General features: G+C 43.6%; 1 protein-coding gene across 2 annotated transcripts in view; it reads left to right on the forward strand.

The window, feature by feature from the left end:
- Window positions 1-26529, forward strand: part of sema5a (sema domain, seven thrombospondin repeats (type 1 and type 1-like), transmembrane domain (TM) and short cytoplasmic domain, (semaphorin) 5A) — a 158113-nt gene that overhangs the window by 74567 nt on the left and 57017 nt on the right. For both annotated transcript variants that reach the window (XR_010803866.1, XM_066676508.1), the window contains exons 5-10: window positions 3321-3383; window positions 7197-7295; window positions 13767-13980; window positions 16674-16959; window positions 18445-18580; window positions 24816-25020. Coding sequence is in view for 1 of the 2 variants with exons in the window: in XM_066676508.1 (XP_066532605.1) it covers window positions 3321-3383; window positions 7197-7295; window positions 13767-13980; window positions 16674-16959; window positions 18445-18580; window positions 24816-25020 (1003 nt within the window). In the remaining variant the exon portion in view is untranslated. The remainder of the gene's footprint in view (window positions 1-3320; window positions 3384-7196; window positions 7296-13766; window positions 13981-16673; window positions 16960-18444; window positions 18581-24815; window positions 25021-26529) is intronic.

Here is a 26529-nt window from a genome sequence, read left to right on the forward strand (position 1 = left end):
AACTCAATTGAATTAGCAGGCCTCTGGAATTAGCATGTGTTCTGCTAGCCGCTGATTAGCTAAAGTAATTGTTTTGCCAACAGTGGGTAATTGCAGGACACAAGTTAATGAAGTTAATGACATTCCAGTTCAGCTCTGAGATTCTGCATCTCATAATTCATGTTGACTATAACATTGACATGAAAATTACAATGTAAGAAATGACCAAACGTTTGAAAAAACCCTTAATATTTAGTTAATTCAGCTTATGGTTTGGACACAGTTGATCATAAAAAACACGATGGCCTCCATGCCTAGTGCCAACTGTCAGCCAGAGGGTTGTAATGCCCCACAGTAAGAACTGTGACTTTGTCAAACAGTCGCTCTGAGTTTCTCCGCCCTGTTAATTCTTCTTTAATGTTGATGTAATAGAAAACTGTGCAAAGAGCAAACAGTGTTGGGGGATCATTAATGATTTAAGCGCAATATTATTACATCATTAATGTGGAGAAATGACTGTAAAGACAGAACAGCTATTTCTGCTGTGATTATTAAGAGCTCGCCATCGTCTCATTCGTCAGGATAATGGGCTTGGCTAATTACACTTAATCCACATCTTACTCTGTATTAAAGAGGTTTGCTGGAGCTCTATGATAGTGTGTGTGTGTGTGTGTGTGTGTGTGTGTGTGTGTGTGAGACTGAGCCCTTGTGCTGATGTGTGGTGTAAAGTTAAGTGTGTAAATTACTTTGGTTGGAGCTGGAACGTGACTCAATATCAGAAAACCACAGTGTACTATTTTTGTGTCCAAAACAGAACATTTCAGTGCACCACAACTATCCCACAATGCCTTGCATTTTGTAGTGTGCATAGGATGTAACATAGCAGATGCTGAATACCCACAGTGCACTTTGTGTCAATGTGGTGCATTTTGGAATATTTTCAGGGACAGCTACAAAATGGTGGAACCCCAAAATAATGAATATTTTGGTGAATAGGACAGGGTTTTGAACATAACGTTAGATGCGACCCGATCGAGGATCAATCCAATAAACTCCAGACGCCAGCTGCTGTGCTGACACAACTAAGACGTTTAAGATTTTCTTATGCAATGTATACTGCAATGTTATTGTATTAATTTGGGTCCTGAGAGATGCACTATGCAGTGATCTAGATTTTCCAGTGTAGGGAACAGTGAGTAGGGCACACAGATTCAAACACAGCTAGACTGTGTTATTTACCGTTCCATGTTTTTTATTTGGATTTCTGACTCTAATCCCTAACCCTAAACATGCTTGGAGGAGAACACAAACAGCTAATTATGTCTCATAGCTTGTGGGCTACTGTCATGCTGAGTAATGCTGGGAGAAGCAGGGGCTTCCTACAGAGAGGGCGAGGCACTTATGCAAAGACAGATAACACACACACACACACACACACACACACACACACAGTGAAAATGAGGACACAGAATGAGAAAACATACACAGCGAGAGAGAGAGAAAGAGAGACAAAGGCGGTACATCCTGAAAGAGCAAGGTTTTCTTGGTCTTACGGATGGCTGTGGCATCGCTGTGGATCAGACTGGTGATTTCCTGCTGACTCCACTCAGGAGACTCTCTCACTCATCACTTTTGAAGCTTTTGCAGAATTTGTAAAGGATTATCTCAATATTGTCCCTTTAATCTGAGCGCTAACATGCTTGTTCATGACTTAATCTTCACCGCAGCACAAGCGTGTCAGACAGTGTTGGCATTTACTGGGAGGGGCCGCTTTAACTTGGGCTTTAATCTTCGCTCTGCGCTCTGATTCTGAACAGAGAGTTTCACAGTTTGGACAAGTGTGTGTTCCCTGACGTGGATTAAGCCTGGGTTTCTCCGCCTCGATGTGGAAGCCTTCAGAGAAAAAAATATAAACCTCCCAGCTGATCCAGAACCAGATTACAGCTTTGGGTTTGGGTTTTCTCTGTGTGTCGGAGAAGGAGAAACAGCTACAAAAGCTAAACATAGACTCTCTTAAAAAACAAAGGCTTCTCAGCGGCTCATGGCTTGGAGTTGGTCGGAAAAGGAATTTGGCTTTAGTTAGTGGTTCTTTTGGGAACTAGAGCCATTTAAAGGGTTCTCTTAACAGGTTCTCTCTATTTAAAGGAATAGTTTGGAATAAATTAGAAAAATGGTTTTCCATTTACAGCACATTTATTCAAAACCCAAAACATGCTTGGGGTCCAGATTTTGCTTTTTTATTTTAGAACTACCACTGTGAGGCTAACATTGCTAACAAACACTGGAAGTCAGTAGTCACCTGAATAGCTTTTGGAAATATACATACCCACAAACCTCTCTCAGTCTGCTTTAACCTCATTCAGGTCTGAATGGAGACAGAGCAGATGAGTCGATGTGTTTTAAGACACAGCCTGACTCAGTTTACACAGTAAAACCTTCTCTAGCTATTTTAGATTAACAAACATATAAAAGGTTTTTCCTTAACAAAATTTAGTATCATTTCACACAAGGTGTTTTATCTGCCTTACAGAAGGCTGAAGAGCACAAGAAAGCAGGTCATTATAGGGACAATAATGTAATTCCAGTTTGAGTATAAATGTGTAAATAACGTCGGTCTGTGAAGCTTTAATAAAACATTTTTTAAAAAACAAATGCCCAAGGTACAGCGGCATATTTTTAAGTAAAACTATGAAATTTTGGCATTTACAAAAGCTATTAGGGTGAAAATTCAATGCCAGTCCTTGTTAGCAAGGTTAGCCTCATAGCTAAATTGGCACAATTTGGACTCAACTGCATCTGGGGTCATTGGAAAATCTTTTACATTTGATTTTTAGCCAAACTTTTCCTTAAAATGTAGAAGAATATTTCTAAAGTGAAGTGAGGCATTGGAGAAATATTAAAAATAGCAGAGATCGAAAGGTTCTGCGGCGCTAATTTGATGGAAGAACTATTTTAGGTTCATTAAAGAACCTTTTACTGGAAGGCCCTTGCTTTTTAGTGAGGTGTGGGTGTGTGTGCGTATGTGTGTGTGTGAGTGAGTGAGTGAGAGAGAGAGAGAGAGAGAGAGAGAGAGAGAGAGAGAGAGAGAGAAGACTCTCAATAATAGTTCTACACCAATTAAGGCTCAGCTATTCTTAACTAAGACACTACAGAGCACAGAAAATCACCTTCTGCCACAGAGGCTTGGGCAGTCTTCACAGTTTCAAATTAGATTAACCCTTTAATGGGATTCCAACTGGGTATAGGAGTGCAACGGAAAAAAAAAAATATGGATCTAGTGATGTTCTTGTTGTTGTGTTTATTGTTGTTGCTTAATGTTCTATGTCTGTTTTCATCAACAGGAGGCAGAGTGGCACTGTGACGAGTTTACCAAAGGAGCCTGTTTTAGTCGAGGAAAATCAGAGGTGAATATCATCCACCCAGGCATCCACCCATACAGATGTGCGCCAGAATTACATGTATCTCCGAATTAGTAACTCTCAGTGGAAGTCCGTGTAAAAGCATTATCTTCCTTTAAAATATTGGAGCGTTTCTATTGGTCCGTTCATCAGGACATTTTCACGAAGTATGAAGGACAGCCATTTTATTCATATGATTAAACTGAATGATTAGTAAACTGAACACTCACAAACATGGAGATAGATGATAGACACCAATAATATACTGTTTGCTATGTGGTTAATGAAAATACTACTTTTATTTCTGCTCCGTTTTTTTATTTTTTTATTATAACATGCGGCCAGTCTCAGAGCCGTGTTTGTATTGCTGGTCAGTCGTCAGTCTTCTGGTCTCAGTGCAGGTTTGTGTGTGAGTGAGTGGACAACGTTCCTGAAGTTCGAGGCTGAACAAATCCCTCAGACACAGATTTAGAGCTGGACTTTGCCCTGGAGCCCTGTCTGACTGAGAGTACAGAGTAAAGATCAGCTCTATACACACACTCACACACACACACACACACACACACACACACACACACACACACACACACACACACACTAGCTCTCCATACACACTGGCAGACTGACACTCACTCCAGTTCTTCATATACTATGAGACACATACACAAACAAGCTCTAAATGCACACTGACTCACACACACCAGCTCACCACACACACTGATACACTCATGTCAGAACTCCATACACTCTGAGATACCCAGACACACACACCAGCTGCCCAGTGCTCCTCTGTACTGTACGCACACACACCTCATCTCTTCATAAACTGTGAGCCACACTGAGCAGTGTTATCTAGACTAAAGCAGGGGTTACAGCACATGATTTTCGCCCTGATTCTTGAATCTCTGTGTGGCTCTAGACTAGATTTAGGGTCAAGACCTTGGGTCAAAACATGCCAAACTCTTCTTGTCCTGTCCAAACTCTTCTTGACTCTGAGTGTGATTTAGTTGCTTTTAGGGGTCAGTAATTCAAGTCTGAATGAACCCTGGATGTAAACTTGATATGTGTTCACACCTGCAACGCACATCAACTGCTTCTCACTTTATGGTGGACTGGAAATGCAGCCTTGAAACCCTGCCACTCTTCAGCAAATATGTGGTGACCCCTAGTAGTTCAGTGGGTCTTCACAGAGATCTGTAAACGTCTGTCGGAAACCCAGAGATGCCCAGTGTTTTTATAATTTATTATGGTTTAAAATTCATGTAGCATTCCCCAGGCTTGAGCTGTGTCTGTGATCTCTGCCCCTCTGCTGACCCCAGGTCCCAGGCTCTGCTGTATTTTGGTCACTGGACTGTGGTTAAACTCGCCAGAATGGTCCAGCTGCTTTGTTTCAGAGCCCTGTAATGAGCAGAGATACACTCTCACCAACATATCATTGTCTTTCTGAATTACAAGCTTAGTCCCCTGCTCCACACGATTCCTAAACCCAGTGCTGCTTTCAATCTGTATCAACTGCTCTCTTCAGTGGCTGAGAATAGAACCAAAAAATTCCAGCTCTGATTCACAGTTTTACTGTAATTTTATAATAAAGGGGAATTCCACTCTGTTTTTAGTGTAATTCAGTTCCTGTGATGTAAACAAAGTCAGAGAACTTCTTTGTAGATGATTCTGCTGCGTGTGGATGGTTTCAGACTGGGGATGATTTTTGTTTTGAGAAACAAAAACATTTTTCAGAGCCACAGCAGTGTTCTCCCCCTGTGTAAACAGCCCTGTTCAGAACGCCCTGTTCCTTTAAATGATAATGAGCCGTTCACCCCGACCCTGAGCGCACAGCAGTGAGGAGCGAGGAGCCGTTTTAGCCGTTTTCGCTTGGTTCTCTTTCTTCTCGTTCATTGTGTCTGTTTTGCTGCGTTTAACCTCGTCTTTGTGCTCTCATATAAATGCCGCACCAGCGCTGTGATTGGACAGACTCAGATGAGAGGGCGGGCAATTCTAAATTTTTTAGGCAGCTCACAGAAAAACTAACAGGGTGTTCCTGTTTCACAGTGTGTGGGTTGGTGGACATTAACCACCAGATCATATTTGCACTGAAAAATTATGTATTATTTCCCTACATTCACGATTGCTAACAGTGAAATCTGTAAATCGTCTAAACCAAAACTCACACATATTTTTGGATTCAATATTATCCCCAAGAGTTGAACAAACCAATCACATGCTTCTGCAGCTCTTTTTCCTGATGGAGCTCAAAACAAATGCAGCGCCCAATAAATTCATCACTTGTAAATAAAATTACAATTGTGATTTTTAATATGACACAACATTCACCATAAAATGACTAAAGTTATAAAATTAAAAATAACAATTATACTTTACACAAAAGTGCTTTTTAACTTATTTGTAACTCCTGATATATAAATAAGTGACTGTATGCTGTAGGTGTAATTGACAGTAATAACTCCATTTGATCTGTGAAATCTGTATCAGGGCTGAGTCTGTTCACACTGTGTGTAATATGACACCATGATGTATGTTTGCAAAGGCATAAAATGTGAATTTTGCGAGTAATTGTCCTCTTTAAATTTTAAATCGGACATCTGCTTTCCTCGGGGGCACGGCTCGAATTGGAGCAGGAGTTTGATTTGAGTAAATGGACTTCAGTCAGCTCTATTTGTTTGTAATGTACACAGTACACAGCGGCTGTATTACTTCACAAAGTGCTGCAATTTGTCAGTTTCCTCTCAGTTTTAGCATAAACATGAGGCGACAGGGACATTAAATCTGCGCTTATTTACACACAGAGCGGAGATCTGCCCCCCAGGCCGAATGACATTAGCAGAAACACAAAGAGGAATGTGTTTGGGAGGGGGCTGAGTGGAGAAGAATGATCGGTTTTATGAGTTAACAGACGTGGTGATGAGCAGATAAAGCAGACGCCTCTGGCTCCAGTGCAGGGGGGAAAAAATACTCTAAATCAACATCCTGAGAGAGAGGGCCGAGAGAGATTTAAAGCCTCTTAAACTCTCTATACGCTCGGAGAAAAGATAGAGGGGCCCCAGTAGGCAGAGTCCTTCAGGTGCTGGAATAGGGGCAGATATATTTTCAGCACTAACACAATGTAAATGCAGTGTTGCTGATGTTAATGCTGTACTTCTGGGCATAAATTTCATGTCCAAATAATTTTTTTAAATCCTCTGATAATTAAGAAATGTATATATACCATAAAATAATTTTAAATGTGACTTAAGTCAGTTTTAACCCCAAAGAGTGGCATACAGATTTAATGAATGTGATTATTTACTATTTTTTCATTATAGCAAGAGCATTTCGAAAGAGATGATGAATCTAATTGTTTGATAATGCTTGAATGAAAAGGTTTATGCTCCATAGAATGGGTGCCCCCTGTTAGACCTCATGGACAGGTCTGTGGAGCAGAGAGACTGTGTTTCTCTGGAGTGATAGAGCACCATCCAACACTCACTAATGTCACTAATGAGCCTGAATACCTTCAGACCCTCACAGCAGAGTACCAGCACCTATTGTAGAGCCTTCCCTGAGGAGTAGAGAGTAGAGACTGGCCCTGCAGCACAGAGGAAGACTCCTGATTAACGCCCTTCGTTTTAGAAGAATTATTAGCCATAGTTCACAAATGAATATTTATTGGCATTAAATACATAAATCCACACGAGCAAGTCTCTGCTGAGGACGTGTTGACTGTTTGCAAAAATATAATCTCTTGTTTGCTGTTTGTTCCCGTGTCTAGATTTTCCCCCTGAACCATGCGGTTTACCGTTGTGTCTCCGTTGTTTTTTTCCACAGGAGGAATGTCAGAATTATATCCGTGTTCTGCTGGTGAACGGAGACCGACTCTTCACCTGTGGAACAAACGCCTTCACTCCCATCTGTACCAACCGCACGGTACACACACACACACACACACACATTCATATGGATGTTAGAATTACATTATTCTATGAAAAACCAAAGATTTATAAAATAGTTTTGTTTAAATGTGCACTGTGACCAGGACCACTAAAGAAAAACACATTTTAAGTTGAAAATCATGGCATTTTGCTTTTAAAAATATGGTTTAATAAATATGTAAATAAAGCCACTGAATCGATGAAATACACCATCTTATTTTAATCTTCATGAAACAATCCAGGAATATTTTATTAAAGACACAGTACGCAGCTGTAACTGAAAGAGCCAGGTACTCAGAATGTAGACTCTATAAACCATGTAAATGTCTCTGCATCCCAACGTAGAGAAGGGAATCATGGGTAAGCACAGCACGCAGCAACTCACAGATGAGCTGAGGTGCACACGTCCAGAATCTCAACTACGCATCGTACGGATGCGTAGAGCTGTGGAGCTGTGGGCCAAGTGAACGCTGACTGGTGACAAAGCGACGCTCACGTGAATCAAACAAAACCACCCAGACGAGCTTAAAAAAACATAAAGGAGCAGGTTAAGGACGTGGGGTCAGAGGTGCAGTGTGACATCACCGCAGGGGGTCCTCAGCTAAAGTCTATAAACTTCATCTTTATTTCTCCACTGATCTCATTTTTATATTAAACTAAATGTTTGCGTTTGTGGGGAAACTCAGTTCTCTAGTTTGTTTATGTTCAGAAGCTTGTTTTAAAGTGGAACAGTGTGTTTGAGGGCTGTTGTTTGTATGTAGCTGGAGTTTAATTTTTATTCACTCTTTGAATAACCACAGAAACTCGTTTGTAACTCAAGCTGTTTAGTGTTTAGTTGCAGTTTCACTCTGTTTACTTTCATGCAGTTAGCAATTTCCTGAATTTAGAGTCAGTTCCACCTTAAGTAATGTTTCTGAAACAGTAAAATAAGTCAGTGTTACCCCCTATGGAGCAGGAATAGAGTGCTATCTCGGTTCATGCTTTTCAACGTTTGAAGTCTCTTAGTTGTCGAAAAAACCTCCAGATGCCGAGAGCGGGAGAGCGAGAGAGAGAGAGAGAGAGAGAGAGAGAGAGAGAGAGAGAGAGAGAGAGAGAGAGAGAGATAGCCTAGCATACCGGACCAAGACACTTTGTTTTTTTTACCCATTTACAGACACTGGGGCTTAGTAAATAGCAGTTTGCTTTCCAGTGCAAACCAACTCAACATCAAGAAAGAGTGAGGAACATCCTATACTATAAATTATCAGTTATAATCAAGTTTCATTTTTAAAAATGCTGTTTCATTCTCACCTTCAGACACTTCTGACACATTTTATACCTGCCATCAGCGCGTGTTCTCGAGGCTTACATTTCTCTGCCTTTGTGAATTATGTGAATTTTATTTTTATATTTTTACCTCTTATGGCCCGTGCTCTGTAGAGTGCCTGTGTAGATTTAACACAGTTGTCATGTGCGCATGCTTTGTGCCATTGTGTGTTAGACACGGCTCACTGCAGTGATCAGAAATAATGGTTTGGTCCTGGTTTATGGAGGTCTGGTATTGTTTCTGCCTCTCAGTGTTTTCTCTCAGAGGCGAGAGAGAGTTTTACTGGGCTTAAAATAACAGGATGAGCCCTTAATCCATTCTCCAGCACAGGGTAATGATGGTGACAGTGCTGCTTAATTTACGATGACAGTCGCCTCCTCGTAGTTGTTTTTTTTTTCTTTTTTTTTTTTTTGGCTCACTGTCGTCAACAAATGACACACACTGCTGTTGTGTAAATGCGTCTAAAACTAAAGCCTAAATATGAGGATTTGGCACAAGCACCAGAACACACTTAAAATAGAAAATAGCTAGTTATCCGTCTGACTTAACATTGTGTGTTAGAGAGTAACTCCACCCTGAGACCATTTTAATCATTAACAGCAGAGTTGTGTCACTCAGTAAAAATAAAATACACCTTAAAAGTGAAAAGGTTTCCAAACTGTACCTCTGCAGTGCCCCCTTAGGTTCAAATTTGCTATAGACATGTACCAAAGTAAATAGCTACATCACAATATGCAAATGATTAAGCCAGGGTTGCAGCCCACTGGTGAGGCGCTTTCCATGCTGAGCTCATACTGTAAGATAGCGCCCCCTAGCACTATTTCTGGACTCCTCACGCAGTGGGCGTTTCTCTGTCATTATGGGAACAAAACAAACAATACAGCAGAGTCCCACCCCCTTCTACAATGACCCCTCCCACTTCAGAGCCTTTTTCAAAGTTCAGCTAGAGTGAGGTTTAGCTATGCTATTAGCGTATTGACCTTTCAGAGCAAATCTAGGTAGTAATTTTACCTTATAATCACAGATTAAAACTCATTTTGATCCTCCGCTGAGCTGTAATAGGGAGAATAGAGCCTCTGATGTGGCTTCTCCAGGCTCAGCACTGCGGAAACTGGACTATGTAACTTTGGGAGGATGGTAGAATGTACCCAGCACAGGTGTCTGTTGGCTAACGTAACAGAATCAGGCAGCTAGTGTTCTCCTCCAAAAGTGTTGAGCGCCGTTGTCAATTTATGAACAAAACACAGTTTTTGAAAATAGTGACCTCTTGGTTGGCCATATCCAGGGTCCTTCATGATGTTTATACCCTGTGCTTATTTTGTATTTAATTAAAGTAAGTTTATGTAATATTTACAGGAGAAAGAATACGTTTACTCAACTTTTGATGGAAGTTAATGAAACCAGAATTTTTTCTTTGTGAATTGTTTTGAGCGCTAAGCAAAGAGTGATGGGAGCTTTTTTGCAATTGCTTGATACTGATGATAAATATTTTTAGACGCCTTCCTATCGTAATAGATTATAGTGCCCTTACAGCCCACTCCACGTCCCCCAGAACACAATGTGTCGCCCAGCACTAGTTGATGAGCTGATAATGGTGTCAGCTGTGGTTTTTTAAGCTGACACTCAGATTTTAACTCAAAGCTGGACCCCACAGGCGTAAAAGTCTCCCAAGACTCTCTCCAGCAGGGTCAGCCTCGGCCCGAGCATCAGTCTTGGACAGACGTGTGGCTCTTAAAGCCAGCGTCAGTAATAAACTCCTGTGTGTCCCTAAGATCTGAGCGGTAAATCTGAATCTTTAAACAAGTGTCTCAGTGTGGTGTGGACACAGCTGCCCCGGCCTTTCAGACCAACCTCTTATTATGCGTTATACGTATGCAGCTCTGTCCGTGAAGGCTGTTTTCCGAAGGTGCTCTGTCAATGAGGGCTTTCATCTTCCACCACACGCAGGAGCCAGCCGCCACCTCCTTTGGCCAAACATGCAAATTGAGCCGGGCCTTTCGCAGCCAGCTAAAGTGGCTTTACGTCCTGAAGGAAGCTGAAAGGCTTCCAGCTGTTCACTCAAGTCCCTCTCTCCGCCAGCGCCCGGATAATCCCTCCTTTACACCCATTACACAGGCCAAGTGTTGAGGCCCTCAGCTGCTTGTAAGATAATGTGCTCAAGTGAAAAGGACACAGGATCTGAGCTTTCCCTGAGGACAGATCCACAGGGACGAGTCCGGCTCCGTTTCCTAGCCGGAGATGCTCTGGCCAGGAAAGTAACATTATTTAACAGCATTAATGGGGAGTTTGTTCCTCTTTGCTGCCGTAAAGTCTTCAGAGAACGCTTTAGACTAAATGTTGAGGCATTTCTGTGAGGATCTGATGGCATTCAGCCAAGAGACCATTAGTGGAGCCAAGGGAGACATCACGCCGACCTTCTCTCTAAGGTATTGCACGGTGCTGCATCAATCCACAGAGCACATCTGCCATGAACAGTTTTGTTATTTGTCCAAAATGAAGTCTCTACCAGCATTCAGCCTCTTTCTCTGAGTCTGTCCAATCACAGCGCTGAACCTGTGTTTATGTGAGAGCGCAAAGACAAGGTTAAATGCAGCAAAACCTATCCAAAGTGTGCGGAGAAATAAGAGCACTGAGTAAAAACAGAGAAAACAAGAGTGGAGAAGAAAGAGAACAGAGCGAAAACGGCTAAAAACCAGAGCTTCTGCTCCTCGCTCCTCACTGCTGTGCACTCGGGGTCGGGGTGAACAGCGAGCGGCTCATTATCATTTAAAGGAACAGGTGCTGAAAGTGGGCGTTCTGAACAGGGCAGTTTACACAGGGGGAGAACACCGCTCTGGGGGTTGTGGGGTTTTGACCAAAGCAGGTCACAGACATTTTATTAAGAAACAGAACTGTGTTCCACTGTGGAGAAAAGGGAAATATGTCACAATTTTATGTATTTTTTAAGCACTCCTTGCTCACTTGTGGCTCAACAGAGAAACTGTGTGTGCTCAATCCCAAAAAGACGATATTACTAACACAGAGTCTCTCTGTTTGTGACGTTGTGACGGTTCGTTGAGCTGCTAGTGAGTAATGAAGACTTGCAGAGGTGTGGTGAAATCCCCCAGCTGCAAAAACAATATACATCTCTCCACAAAAGCCACAAATCCTGCTGTCCCAAAATGAAATGAACGGCACAACTACAACTACATCTGTCTTTATATGAAATACAGTCTTGAATGTGGGACATTTTGCAAAAACAAGGAAAACTGAAAATTTCAGACCCTTGTGACAGGCAGGTGGTACAATGGCCCCAGTGTCACATTTATTGTTGAATCAGAAAGCCATTAGCCTGATTTTTTTAGCTTGTCACAGGAAAGAGGGGCTTATAAAACGTGCTCTGGCACTCAGACAGGTTCCGTTACCGTGTGGGTTTTAATAGAAATTCTTTCTCGAGTCAGACACGGTGACTCTTAAATTATTCTGACAATTTTAGCTTGTTTTTCCCGTAGTTTCATGCAGCTGAATATTTCGCCTGGCGAGCTCACTGTCAGCCTGCCACTTCTGACTAGTGCAGTTTTATATTTTTAAACACAGAGACCTAGGCCCTGATCTTGTGACGAAAGCTGCTCTGTTTTTCAGTTCCAGTGAAATTATTTTGAACCTAGTCAACGTCTGATATTTCTCACCCGCTTTAAGAAGAGTATCAACACTTGTTCCATGAAATAATGCTGATAAATTAGCTTTAGAAGGAAAAATCTGCCAAAGGAATAAAACACTTTCAGTCGTTAAAATCACTTAAATGTAAAACAGTCCAGAATTATACATATAACCAACTCAGAAGGAGAAATATTGTATATATTGAGGTATATATAGGTGTAGGATGTTTTCACTTGATAAAAGAACATTTTTACTGTTTAGCTTCAGCTCTCACAACGGAATGAAATGGAAAAACAACAGGAGCAGAGCCTATCTATGTCTCTTTGAAAATAAGATTAATAAGAATATTAATGGAATATTAATGTGATGTATCGCCCCTGTTCTCCACAGTGGAGCACAGTTCTGGGTCTTAATGAACTCTCTGTGACCTGTTTCGGTCGGAACCCAATCTCCTCCTGTCTAAACAACACTGTTCAGAACGCCCGCCCGCAGCGCCTGTTCCTTTAAATGATAATGAGCCACTTCCTGTTCACCCCGACCCTGAGCGCACAGCAGTGAGTAGCAGAAGCTCTGGTTTTTAGCTGTTTTCTCTCAGTTCTCTTTCTTCTCCATTATTGTTTTCCATGATTGGACAGACTCAGACGAGGAGGCGGGGTGATTCTAAAGTCTCAGAACATCTCGTTTTATCCCATATTTCTGACTTAGGCAGTGCACAGAGAACTGACTGGGTGGTCTTGTTTCACAGTGTGTAGGTCGGTGGGCTCCAGATGCTCACATTAATGTGAAAATGCACTGAACATGGGATTTTTTCATAGTATATCCTCTTTAAAATATCATCTTATTTTGTTTTGTAGTACCCTGTGCTGGGTTGTGTCTCACTAAGAGCAGCGATGAGCATCTGGAGCCCTCTCTCTGAACTGTGGGGAGAGCATTAAAAACACATTCAGGGCAGAAAGTAGACCCGGAGCTCATGGGGTTTTGGCTGTGTTAGCATGTCCCCTGAGTTTAATGTGTTTAAAAGTCAGCTCCCCTCTAGTTCTCGCTCTTTTCCCCTCGGCTTGGGACACGTCTCGCTCCGGTATGAATCACTGCCGTGCCACACATGAGCACAAAGACGTGTGTGTGGGGAGCGATTAGTGTCTCGCTACCTCACACACAGCTCACCGAGTAATGAGATAAAAATGGGGACGCTTCTGAAATTAGCCAAGGCCTCTTCCGCTGCGGCATGCGTCTCTTTGGAAAAACATGGGCGCCTGATTTTGTGTGGCCTTGAGCCTGGTGTTCCACAGCACATTACTCTGTATATGTTCTCCCTGTCTGAGTAAAACCTTGTATCTCCGTTTAAGGAGCACCTGATACTGGCATAGTTTGTATATTCTTCATAGAAAAGCATTAAACATAGTTGGACTCTCCAGAGAACTCAGTTCCAATGCTCTACAGCTCAGACCTGGGAGCTGTATCCCCTCTAACACATCTAATGCTCACTCTCTCTCTTTCTCTCTTTCTCTTTCTGTCTCTCAGTTGTCTAATCTAACAGAGATTCATGATCAGATCAGTGGGATGGCGAGATGTCCGTATAATCCGCTGCATAACTCCACGGCCCTCATCACATCCAGCGGAGAACTGTACGCCGCCACAGCCATGGACTTCTCCGGCCGAGACCCCGCCATTTACCGCAGCCTTGGGGGACTCCCACCACTCCGTACAGCACAGTACAACTCCAAATGGCTCAACGGTACGAGGGTGGGCTTGGGGTGGATATGGATTTTTTTTAAAAACACTAAAGTCAATGATAGAAACAAATGGGGGTTTATGAACATTGCTGCCGCAGAGAGATCACCTGAGCAGAACATGGATAAATGATGTAGCTCTCCTCCTAGGAAAGTTTGGGTGGTGCTGGGTGTGATGTTGTTGGGTCAAACAAGAGGGCGCTGTCCCTGTGGTCTGTGTGGATCCCAATGCCTGGGTGCAGTGACAGGGACACTGTACTGAATAAACAGCGCCGTTTACAGATGGCACGTAAAAGTCTCTTATGGCTGAAAAACAAGAATGCAGTCTAGTCTGGCCCACATTACTGCACTGCTATTTCTTTCTATTTGAGTCATGTACTGTACTGTCATTTATTAGCACACACTACAGTATCAAATCTGATCTGGTGTATGATCACTATTTCAATGATTTGTGTAAAAAAAAACACAAAAAAGCTTTAAGTTCACAACTGTAAACTGTATTTTTTTTTCTGAACTACACGTTGTTTGTGTTATCCCCAGTAATGACTAACCAATGTTTAATCCCGATTTACGCGACTGACTACATTGTTTAGTAGAGGAGATTACTGTGTACGGCACAGTGCCTCATGCAGCACATTTACCACGTTTGACGGAAACGAAAAGAAAGTGGCGGTTGTCTTGTGTGCCTCGTGCTCCAGCTCTGAGTTTGATTCGATGAACTGTGGAACGATCTAGGAGAGTGCGTCTTTGTGCGTGGGCTCTCATGTATGGAGTAACCACTTGGCTGAGGGGGCCTTGGACCAGTTTGGGCTACGCCACTCCGAGTCGACATTAGCTCATTGTTGAGCAGGCTGTTTACTTTTACACAAAGATTGTTTACGAGTCTGAAATCTCAAGTCCAAGTTGCGAGTCATTTGAAGGCGAGTCTGAAGTCACTGTTTGAGAGACTTATGTGCGACTCGAGTTCCAATCTCTGGGGGACTAGAGCTAATCGGCTGCTGGAGCATCATCCAGGTGGAGGCTGCACATTGGTGGAGGTAGAAGAGATTGTCAAATGTCCCAAAGAGTTTAAGAAATAAGCATTTTGGGGCTCTAGAAAAGCTCTGCAACAGTAAAACTATCATTCATTTATTCATTCATCACATCCAGCACTTTTCCTGAGACAGTCACTGGATCCTTTGAATTCCTAACATGGAAAATGAAGAAAGGTTCTTCTTCCTCCTGTAGACAATGATTTCTCATAAATTCAGGTGGAGGTCCATTTAGAAAATCTCCCAAGTGTGTCATCTGAGCAGATCTGTTCAAATGTTGCATACAACTGTCCGTCAGCCACAAAGTAAAGTTAAAAGTTGAGCGTGATTTGCTTGACCTTAAAATCCCCAGCCTCCCGCCGCAAATGCCTCCTTTTCATTCAATTATTCTGTCGTTTTCTGTGAAGGTCATGACAGTGACATTTGCTTTCGTCTCACAAAGCAAATTGGCCTCCTCACATCAAATGACTCTCTCTCGCCACATCAGACCCTCGCGTCCAAACGGAAGAGTGCGGCTCTGCGAAGAGGAAGAAACAGAGAGGTCTCCCACTATCTTGTCAGTGTGGAACTTTATCTGATTCCCATTAAAAGATAATTGGAAAAATAAATTAAAGTCAAAACACGCAGCGTCCGCCGCTGCCTTCAGAGAAGGTTTAATAAATGTAACTTTTATGGCAAATTGATTTTTTTTCTGTCCTTCCACTTTTGCTGTCCATTGGTCAAACTAAACAGGAGCCCGTCCACTTTAAAAAGAAGTGTAAATCATTGTTGACAAAACCAGCGTATTTGGGTCCAGAGCGATTGTACCTGATTAATTTTTAAAAAATGCCTGTAATCACAGAAGAAGTGGAGTGAGATAATTAGATGAGCGCGTTTGTTCGGCCCATTTCTCATCTTAACCTTTACATTTACTCCTGATGAATGACCTCGTCCATTACTGCAGGGAGAGATTAATAACATCGTCAGTCCCTTAGTAATACAAAGTTTACTGCGCCATCTACAAGGGATGTCCCGATTCGCTCTGGAACATCTGCACTGAGACGATTCGGTCTGCTTTTAATTCACACATCACTGTCTGATTCAGTCTTACTTAAGTTCCTTAACTCACAGAACTCTCCATACGACAGAGACCAGTGTAATATTCCATCCCGACCACAGTTAAGTACAAGTTATTCCTCTTTAATGATAGTTTTGTGGAGATTTAATTGGATAATCCACTCCTGTAAATGTCAAAGAGAAAATAAAAAAGAGTTTCCAAAGATGAAGATAAAAAAAGGACTCTAATAACTTTGCAGGACAAGATATTTTTCTCAAATAAACAACGCTGAAAGATTTGCTCTATTCCACTGTGAGAATAGCTCAGCGCCGTGGGTCTGAAAGGATGTGGAGCCCTGAGGAAGCCCTGCCATATTTATTCATTCATTCATTGTCTGCAAGCACTGATCCAGTTCAGGGTCCCGGCAGGTCTGGAGCCTACCCGGAAGCACTAGGCACAAGGCAGGAACACACCCTGGAGGGGGTGCCAGTCCTTCACAGGGCACTGCCCTATTTAGTGATTATTTTAGCAAATCATTTCTGCTATATTAGCCTTCAGGATATTTTTGTAAATACAGACTCCAGACTACCTTTAATTTCCCCTCTTCTTTCCCTCTCTCTGTCCAATTCAGAGCCAAACTTTGTGTCCTCCTACGACATCGGGAACTTCACCTATTTCTTCTTCCGGGAGAACGCGGTGGAGCACGATTGCGGCCGGACGGTGTTCTCTCGCGCTGCGCGAGTGTGTAAGAACGACATCGGTGGCCGTTTCCTCTTGGAAGACACCTGGACCACCTTCATGAAGGCCAGACTGAACTGCTCTCGACCCGGAGAAATCCCCTTCACCTACAACGAGCTGCAGGGAACCTTCTTCCTCCCGGAGCTGGAGCTGCTCTACGGCATCTTCACCACCAACGTGTGAGTACAGCCTGCTTCTGTCTGAGCACCTGGAAAAGTGTGGCATGATTAAATACAAATTATAAAGCACCCTTAAACATCACTCCCTGTCTGAAGAGCACTTTAAACAGCTAATCCACTGAAAATGATACGTACAGTTTATTAATCCTATGTGAAATCACAGCATTGGCCACAAAACAGGTCAAGCACATACGAAACGTTTTGTTTCTTTTACATATAGCACCCTGCAAAAGTCTTAGGCACCGTAAGTAATTATTCCCTAAAAATGTAGTAGCTGTGTTGTGAGCGAGTGAAGAACAAGTGTGTTTCCAGATGTGCTCCTTCATGGAATGGGTTTGTTAAAACAACAGCACACTTGATTTAACATAATGAAGTTTTTGGGACTGGATGATAACCTCAAATAATACTGGAATGTCATGAGGAGAGATGAGGAAAGAGTTAAACCAACACATTCACACACACACAGTATCACATTCACCGGAATAATGGGGTTTATTCTAATATCAGGGGTTTTGGTTTTTTTTTTTGTTTGTTTGTTTTTTGAGCAGTTTAGATAAACAGCTTTTTAAATCTCATATTCTCAGGGTCCTGAAACTTTGCCTCACAAAAAATTGTGAGGAACAATGAGATATAAACTTGCTGCAGTTGTAGGTTTGTTGTTTAATAATCAGAAATGAAAATAAACACAAGGAACAAACTCAATAATTCAATAAACTAAACAGAACACTAAACCAAGGCAAAAGGGAAAACCAGCATGAACGAATGTCCGTAAGAAAAAAAAAATGCACAAAACTACAAACACAGAGGAGCACAATCAATAACGCCCAAAGGAGACTGAGAAACAAAGGCTTAAATACATCAGCAGCAAAGACATGAGCACAAGGCTAAACAAATACAGAGAGAAGACTTAAAAAATAGAGCAGGAAAAGTGGAAGAGGTGCCAGTTCTGTGAAAAATCATCTAAACCAAAGGTGTTTTACAACAAACCTTAAATCAAGAAAGAGGGGAGAAAGAAAAGAACATGAACATTATCCCAAAGCAAACCGGCGATTCTGTGAAGCATGGTGGAGGTAGTGCTGTGATTATTCTGCACTCTAGTCTTGTCTAAGAGCCAGGACCCTGAGCTCCTGTAAACCTCTGTAGATCAGTGTGAGACCTCGTATTACACCATATTGCTTCCATTTGCACCTGAATGTGTTTTAGAAATTGCCTAAACTAGAACATCGTTTCACTCTGAAGAAAATAGGTGCATTTCTGTTCTGGCTCATGTTTACATTTCCACCCTCTCTCACTCTCTGGCTTTTACTTCTGCTGAAAATGTAGCTTTTGTGTGACAGACAGCAGCAGACAGCCTCATTTTTCACGTTATAGCCTCCGACGTCTGGATAATTGACAGCATGAGAGTGAGCTCTAGAAGTGTGTGTATGTGTGTGTATGTGTGTGTGTGTGTGTGTGGACTTGATCGAGTCTATTTTTCCCCCTTAGAAACAGCATCGCTGCCTCAGCAGTGTGTGCCTTCAACCTGAGTGCCATCACCCAGGTGTTCAGCGGTCCTTTCAGGTACCAGGAGAACTCCCGCTCCGCCTGGCTGCCCTACCCCAACCCCAACCCAGACTTCCAGGTGAGAGTCAGCACACACACACACACACATATACACACACACACACACACTTGCTGCAGGGAGACTCCACATTCTCTCTGAGAACAAGATTTAATTTAAAGGATTTCAAATCAGCCCCTCGTCCTCTGATGGAGTCAACTGAGGACTCCTTCAACTTCCACTGAACAACTATGGAGTTTAAAAATGTTAAACCTAAAGATATGCCACAGAATAATTGTTTAACCCAATGTTACATTTTGAGTTTTACTAGTTTGAAAGCTCTAAAATGACCTTTGTGTTGCTGCTCTGAGCTCTGAGGGCGGGTCAAATCTCAGAATGATTGACTGTGGCCTCAACATGGCAGTGTAAACAAAGCAGCATCAGTATGGAAGCAACAGCACTAGTGAGCACTAGTGTTAGCCTGGATTGTGATGCCCCTGCAGTGGATGAGAGCTGAGAAACTGCCAGCAACAAAACTATAGTCTGTAACACACACACACACACTGTGCCCATATATTACAGTCCCCGCCCACTAAAAATCTTTCAGAAAACTATGGATAAAATAATTTAACAAATCTTTTATTAAACAAAAAATCTTCATAATTCTCTCTACGCCACTTTAGAGCTCAGTCACCAAAACACACACACACACACACACACATACGGACACTTTTGAGTCTCCAATCCACCTACCAACGTGTGTTTTTTGAAACACACGCAGACACAGGGAGAACACACCACACTCCTCACAGACAGTCACCCAGAGGAAACCCACGCAGACACAGGGAGAACACACCACACTCCTCACAGACAGTCACCCGGAGGAAACCCACGCAGACACAGGGAGAACACACCACACTCCTCACAGACAGTCACCCGGAGGAAACCCACGCAGACACAGGGAGAACACACCACACTCCTCAAAGACAGTCACCTGGAGGAAACCCACGCAGACACAGGGAGAACACACCACACTTCTCACAGACAGTCACCCGGAGAAAACCCACGCAGACACAGGGAGAACACACCACACTCCTCACAGACAGTCACCCGGAGGAAACCCACGCAGACACAGGGAGAACACACCACACTCCTCACAGACAGTCACCCGGAGGAAATCCACGCAGACACAGGGAGAACACACCACACTCCTCACAGACAGTCACCCGGAGGAAACCCACACAGACACAGGGAGAACACACCACACTCCTCATAGACAGTCACCCGGAGCGGTACTCGAACCCACTACCTCCAGGTCCCTGGAGCTGTGTGACTGTGACACTACCTGCTGCACCACCATGCTGCCCCAGAATCATACTCATATATATATAAAAATACACTAAACATGTTTGAGGGTTTTTTATTTGAATGTACATCAGCTATAAGTTTTCTGCCAAAGAATCAGGGTAAATTTAGCAGGTGAACAGATTCCGTTGAATCAAAGACTGATCCATTTTCCTAAAGCATGAAACAGAAAATTGAAACATCTGTGTTTATTATTCAGTCTAATACAGTCATGTTCTTTCCTCATGGGGGTAAGATGAACCTGATTCCGATTCCTCTGATTTTCAGGAGTAAGAAAAGGAAATCTGAAAAATCCAGCATTTCACAAACTGTTTCACTGTGTCTCACTTCATCTGTTTATCTTTGCCCACTCCATTACCGTTCCTCCAGCCGCTTTTACCGCTCCAGGTTCCCGTCTGATTATTCTCAGGGAAGGGGAATGTGCAAGGTGAATTTTTATTTCTCCAACTGCTGTCCAATTACCCAGAGCACACAAACAAACCGCAGCTGTGTGAAGCGCTAAGTGAACGGCGTGGAGGGGAGAGCTCAAGTGTGATCCCACGCATCATTGTTTTTGAGCCTCTCAGTGTCATGCTCATTAATTTGACTTCATTTCTACGGCTGCTGAGTCGCACACAGATTTATTAATAAAGCTCCCACCTTATAAAACTACGGCAGGAAATTTACAGCAAAGAGGGGCTAATAAAAGAGGCCATATCCGCGTCCTGCTGAGTGTTTTCCATGGCTAATAATTTAACTGCGATTTTCCCTCTTAATTTTAATGCGCTCTTCAGAAAGTGAAAGTTCGCAGAGGGATGCTGGCTGGAAATGATGAAGTGTGTGTTTATATATGGGAATGTGTGTCAGGAAGCAGCTTAAGCGATAGCAAGACTGCTAATCCTGATCCTTTTAATGGGCCCTAATTCGGTGTGAGCCCCGTGTCCAGCTGAGGACACTCCAGACCCTTTTCAGGCAGCGGTTGGTTTTTTTTTTTTTTTTTTTGTTAAAAACTGTCTGCACAGCATGGTTTTAATTTTTACTCAGGATCAGCTGAATCTGAGCCCAGTCTGGCCTTATTGAAGCCGGTGGCTGTTCCACTCGATAATGGAGCTGCTGCGGCCTACGAAAAGAAACGAAAAAAGCCCTTCTCCTCGTGGGGGATTTCTCTGAGCTGTTTTTTTTCCTTTTTAATTTTTTTTTTTTTTTTTTTTTTTTTTTGGAGGAACTGCACAGGCCCCACTTTATCTCCGCTTCCATGACATCTTCATCAAGCATTTGTCAACGTAGGGGAGCAAAGATTTACGAGCTTCGGATTTATTGCTTCCCGCGTGGATGTAAAAACTAGTAGCTGTACATTCCAACCATGAAACACCAACACGGACCCCTGCTCCGGCGAAATTATTCCGCACTGATCCCCCGCTGATTGATGCTGATTACATTGAGCCCGGGACCTGAACGAGAGAAGTTTAACACATCCGCACTGAACGGAGGAGGGATTTTTCCCCCCTTCAGAATACTTCATCAGGGCAACCTTGCTGTCCACAGACAAACATGTTCTTAAAGGAATAGTCCCCCCCTCATCCACATTAGAGTTGATCAGACAAGGCGTATTTGGTGTCTTTAGATATGCACTGGAGCTGCAAGGATAATGGGAGCTAACAGCCAATAAATGTAATATCATTCATGCAAACTTCATGCCACAATCCTCTGTAAAAGACTCTCTGTATTTCATTTGTATGTTGTCTATGTACAATCTGCATAGTGTAGTGTTTGTATCACCTAATGCAGACCTTGGTCCAGACCTGGAGGTGAGGGTTCTGTCAGAATCTGTGATATATTTGTGATACATTTATGAGAATGAAAAATAAAGTTCAAGAAATGTTATCTATTTTGGATAGTCGTGGCACCAGATGCACAGCTAATGCAGTTAGCGGTACTAGCTTCTTTCAACTGAGCCAAACAAACTGATCAAACTCCGGGCGGTCAGTTCACTAGAGAGAGCGGGAGGGACTGGGTGGGACCCTGTCCTCGGGTCAGTGTCTGTGAGGAGTGTTCTCCCTGTGTCTGCGTGGGTTTCCTCCGGGTGACTGTCTGTGAGGAGTGTGGTGTGTTCTCCCTGTGTCTGTGTGAGTTTCCTCCGGGTGACTGTCTGTGAGGAGTGTGGTGTGTTCTCCCTGTGTCTGCGTGGGTTTCCCTCCGGGTGACTGTCTGTGAGGAGTGTGGTGTGTTCTCCCTGTGTCTGCGTGAGTTTCCTCCGGGTGACCGTCTGTGAGGAGTGTGGTGTGTTCTCCCTGTGTCTGCGTGGGTATCCTCCGGGTGACTGTCTGTGAGCAGTGTGGTGTGTTCTCCCAGTGTCTGTGTGAGTTTCCTCCGGGTGACCGTCTGTGAGGAGTGTGGTGTGTTCTCCCTGTGTCTGCGTGGGTTTCCTCCAGGTGACTGTCTGTGAGGAGTGTGGTGTGTTCTCCCTGTGTCTGCGTGGGTTTCCTCCAGGTGACTGTCTGTGAGGAGTGTGGTGTGTTCTCCCTGTGTCTGCGTGGGTTTCCTCCAGGTGACTGTCTATGAGGAGTGTGGTGTGTTCTCTCTGCGTCTGCGTGGGTTTCCTCCAGGTGACTGTCTGTGAGGAGTGTGGTGTGTTCTCCCTGTGTCTGCGTGGGTTTCCTCCGGGTGACTGTCTGTGAGGAGTGTGGTGTGTTCTCCCTGTGTCTGTGTGAGTTTCCTCCGGGTGACTGTCTGTGAGGAGTGTGGTGTGTTCTCCCTGTGTCTGCGTGAGTTTCCTCCGGGTGACCGTCTGTGAGGAGTGTGGTGTGTTCTCCCTGTGTCTGCGTGGGTATCCTCCGGGTGACTGTCTGTGAGGAGTGTGGTGTGTTCTCTCTGTGTCTGCATGAGTTTCCTCCGGGTGACTGTCTGTGAGGAGTGTGGTGTGTTCTCCCTGTGTCTGCGTGGGTTTCCTCTGGGTGACTGTCTGTGAGGAGTGTGGTGTGTTCTCTCTGTGTCTGCGTGAGTTTCCTCCGGGTGACTGTCTGTGAGGAGTGTGGTGTGTTCCCCCTGTGTCTGCGTGGGTTTCCTCCAGGTGACTGTCTGTGAGGAGTGTGGTGTGTTCTCCCTGTGTCTGCGTGGGTTTCCTCCGGGTGACTGTCTGTGAGGAGTGTGGTGTGTTCTCCCTGTGTCTGTGTGAGTTTCCTCCGGGTGACTGTCTGTGAGGAGTGTGGTGTGTTCTCCCTGTGTCTGCATGAGTTTCCTCCGGGTGATAAGACTGTGATAACTCCAATGACATTATTTTTCTAGCTGTCTCACAGAGACCATGTGCCTTCTTCTCACTGGACATGTCCTCTTTTTCGCCAAACATTAGGAGAAATCCCCAGATTATTAAAGCCTGAACTAGAGAGTAAGGGACGATGCTGTGAATTATATTACAGCACTGTGTTATCAGTCAGACCTTTATATGAAATATGAGCATTTCTACATAAATGTCTGGTTCCCTGCAGTCGGGTATATATATAACTTCTGGATGATAAATTGTGGTGCTTTTAAATGTAATCTTCTCTGTTTCTGTTACTATCATGTGTTTTCTGGTGTAAACAAGTCACTTTAATATTGGTTTGTAGTTTGGTATGATCAGAAAATAACAGGCTTTCCATATAAAATACACATACGTTGGTAGGTGGATTGAACACTCTAAACTGTCCATAGGTGTGAGTGAACATGTGAGTGTCTGTCGCCCCCTCCAGGGTGTGTTCCTGCTTTGAGACCAATGATTCCAGGTAGGCTCTGGACCCACTGTGATCCTGAACTGGATTAGGGCTACAGACAATGAATGAATGAATGAATGAACAATCTAAACGGAGGACATTTACTTTTACTGGAGTAATATTTTACCTTGGGTATGTGCACTTTAATAGTAAATGATTGACAGAAGCCCCGCTCACTAGTCCTGAGATCTTCAGCGTTCCCGTCCTCACAGTGACCACTGCATACGTCTCTGTCTTTTTTACCCGATGTGAGTGATGTCCTGCACTTTAACAGCCTTTAATCCTGATGGCGGTCACGGAGGCATATGCTCAGTGGCCACCCGCCAAATGAAGGTTCAGGACCCGAGGCTGTTGAGGCGAAGAGAATGGGGAATAAATCTGGGAAATGGACCCTGCACCTCTCCATCTCTTCTCCTCCTTCTCTGCTTCCTCCCCTCATCCCCTGTTTCCTGCACCCTGTAGCGGACTCTTCACTCAGTCTAGTGACCTCAACACCGCTCTACATCTCACGCTCAAATAAGGCTTGTCCTCAGGAGCTCAGCCCTCTGACCGGCTCCGTGTTATATCTGAGGGCTCAGCAATCTGCAGTGGTCCCTGGGGGCCCCACCGGACTGTGGCTGATTGATTTGTATGGAGCCAGGGTGGGATGGAGGATCTGAATGTAGCGCTAAGTGTGTATAGGATGCTTTAGATCTTTAATACACACGGCTTTGCTCAGATGAGTCAGGATTCATTGTGCAGTCAGACAACGTCAGCAGTGCTCTCCTGGGTGAATTCCATCAAATCCTCACAGCAATGTTGTAGTCTTTGATTTCCTTGAAGACTATCTGGGATATACACATCTACATATACACACTGGCATATACACGAGGGGTTTAAAAACTCAAGTAACACTGCTGTGTCTGATCCACACTGATCCACTAGCACACTGCCACCATATCCTAAGCGTTGGAGGAACAGGGTAAAAGGGAGATAAAGTATGCAGAGCAACAAATGGACTACAGTCTGTAACTATAGAACTACAAAGTGCTCCTGTGTGGTCAGTGGAGCTCAGAAAATGGGCAGTGGGTGTAGAAACATGGTAGGTGTTCCTAATCCAGTGATCGTTCAGTGCGTTCAAGGCAGGTCAGTGCCCTTCTTTCAGGAACAGGGGATAAACCTTGGCTTCACTGGGCTTTGGTGATTTAGAGGATGGTTTCTAAATCTCTCTCTCTCTCTCTCAGTGTGGAACTATAGATTATGGCTCCTATGTGAATCTGACTGAGAGGAACCTGCAGGACGCTCAGAAGTTTATTCTGATGCATGAGGTGATCCAGCCCATTGTCCCAGTGCCCTACTTCATGGAGGATAATGTGCGCTTTTCTCATGTGGCTGTGGACGTGGTGCAGGGAAAGGACATGCTCTACCACATCATCTACTTGGCTACAGGTACGCTACATAAAACACACACACACAGGGGCTGAGGAAAACTATAACTAATCTATATTTCATCCCAAAGAAGCTATAGCAATCCTGAACGTTCAGCTGTTAGTGAGCAATGAGGAGTGAAATAGATAGGGGTGAGAATCTTCTGCTGTGAAAAATATGGCTAGAACCACTTAGTATCTGCAACGGGTCACTTACTCTTCAGATACAGGGAGGATCTATGTTTTTGTGTATTATTAGCATCAGCAAATAGCCCTGTTTCTGCAGGTCTCACTAGTTTTTGACTTTTTTCGGTGCATGAGGTCAGAAAACATTGAATAATGTGAGCCATTCTGATTCTACTCCACTTCTGGCGCCAAGTGCAAAGACCTTAGGATTGCCCCTCCCCCTCCCCCTGCGAGAGTGCAAAGACGATGTTAAACACAGCGAAACAGACACAACAAGTGCAAAGAAATAAAAGCACTGAGTGAAAACTTCTCCTCGTTCCTCACTGCTGTGCGCTCGGGGATGGGGTGAACAACGAGTGGCTCGTTATCATTTAAAGGAACAGGCGCTGAAAGTGGGCTTTCTGAACAGGGCTGTTTACACAGGGGGAGAAGGCAGCAGGACACAGATATTTCATTAAGAACCAGGTCTGTTCCACTGTGGAGAAGAGGGAGATATGTCAGGTTTAAAAAGTGTTATTCAGGAATTAGTATTGAGGATATATATGAGTTTTATTAACAGTAACATTGGATATAAAGCACTGCCTGTAGTGTTTCTGTTTCCAGGAACCAATCCCACAGATTGTGTATTACATCATGTAATAAATCAATAAACACACCCTCAGTTTTTTCATGTTTCTAAAGCGTTCTCTTGCAGTGTTTCTGTAGAGAATATCTGTTTTATTAAAACAGCTGCAGAAAAGAAGCTGATTAATCTTCACTTCATTATGTTATTCAGTTTCGCCTCTGATGAAGGGAAAGCAAAGGGTTGGTGTCACATCCCAGTTATCACACATTTATCTGTGAATACGTCATAAACAGTGAAGCGTTCTTCCAGCAGAGCTGACCTGACAGCTGGTAAATCTCTGGCAATTGTAAATATCGGATCTGTTCTTTGCTAAACGGCATGGAATTATGTCGAATCGCCTGTCAGGAGATCACTTTCCAGAGATCATTTTCTACGATGTTTAACATCAAAACAGAAGGCAATCAGGTTTTAATAGCAGCTCTTTGCTAATTATCCCATTAGCCTGGCTCTCGCCGGTATTTTTAGGTGCATCACACCTGTTTCTCTTTGGCTCAGGACTCAGAGAAAAGCTTCCATTGTTAGAGCAGGTCTGGGTCAGAGTCGCTTTCTGAAGATAAGATCACTACATTGTGCCCAGAATGAGCACTTTGTAGTCCTGCAATTACAGACTGTAGTACATCATTTGCTCTGCATACTTTGCTAGCCACATTTCCCCCTGTTCTTCAGGGCTCAGGACCCTCACAGAGCAGGTGTGATGTGGTGGTGGATCATTCTCAGCGC

The sequence above is a fragment of the Hoplias malabaricus genome, chromosome 1 (assembly GCF_029633855.1).
Source record: "Hoplias malabaricus isolate fHopMal1 chromosome 1, fHopMal1.hap1, whole genome shotgun sequence".
Classification (NCBI taxonomy): Eukaryota; Metazoa; Chordata; class Actinopteri; order Characiformes; family Erythrinidae; genus Hoplias; species Hoplias malabaricus.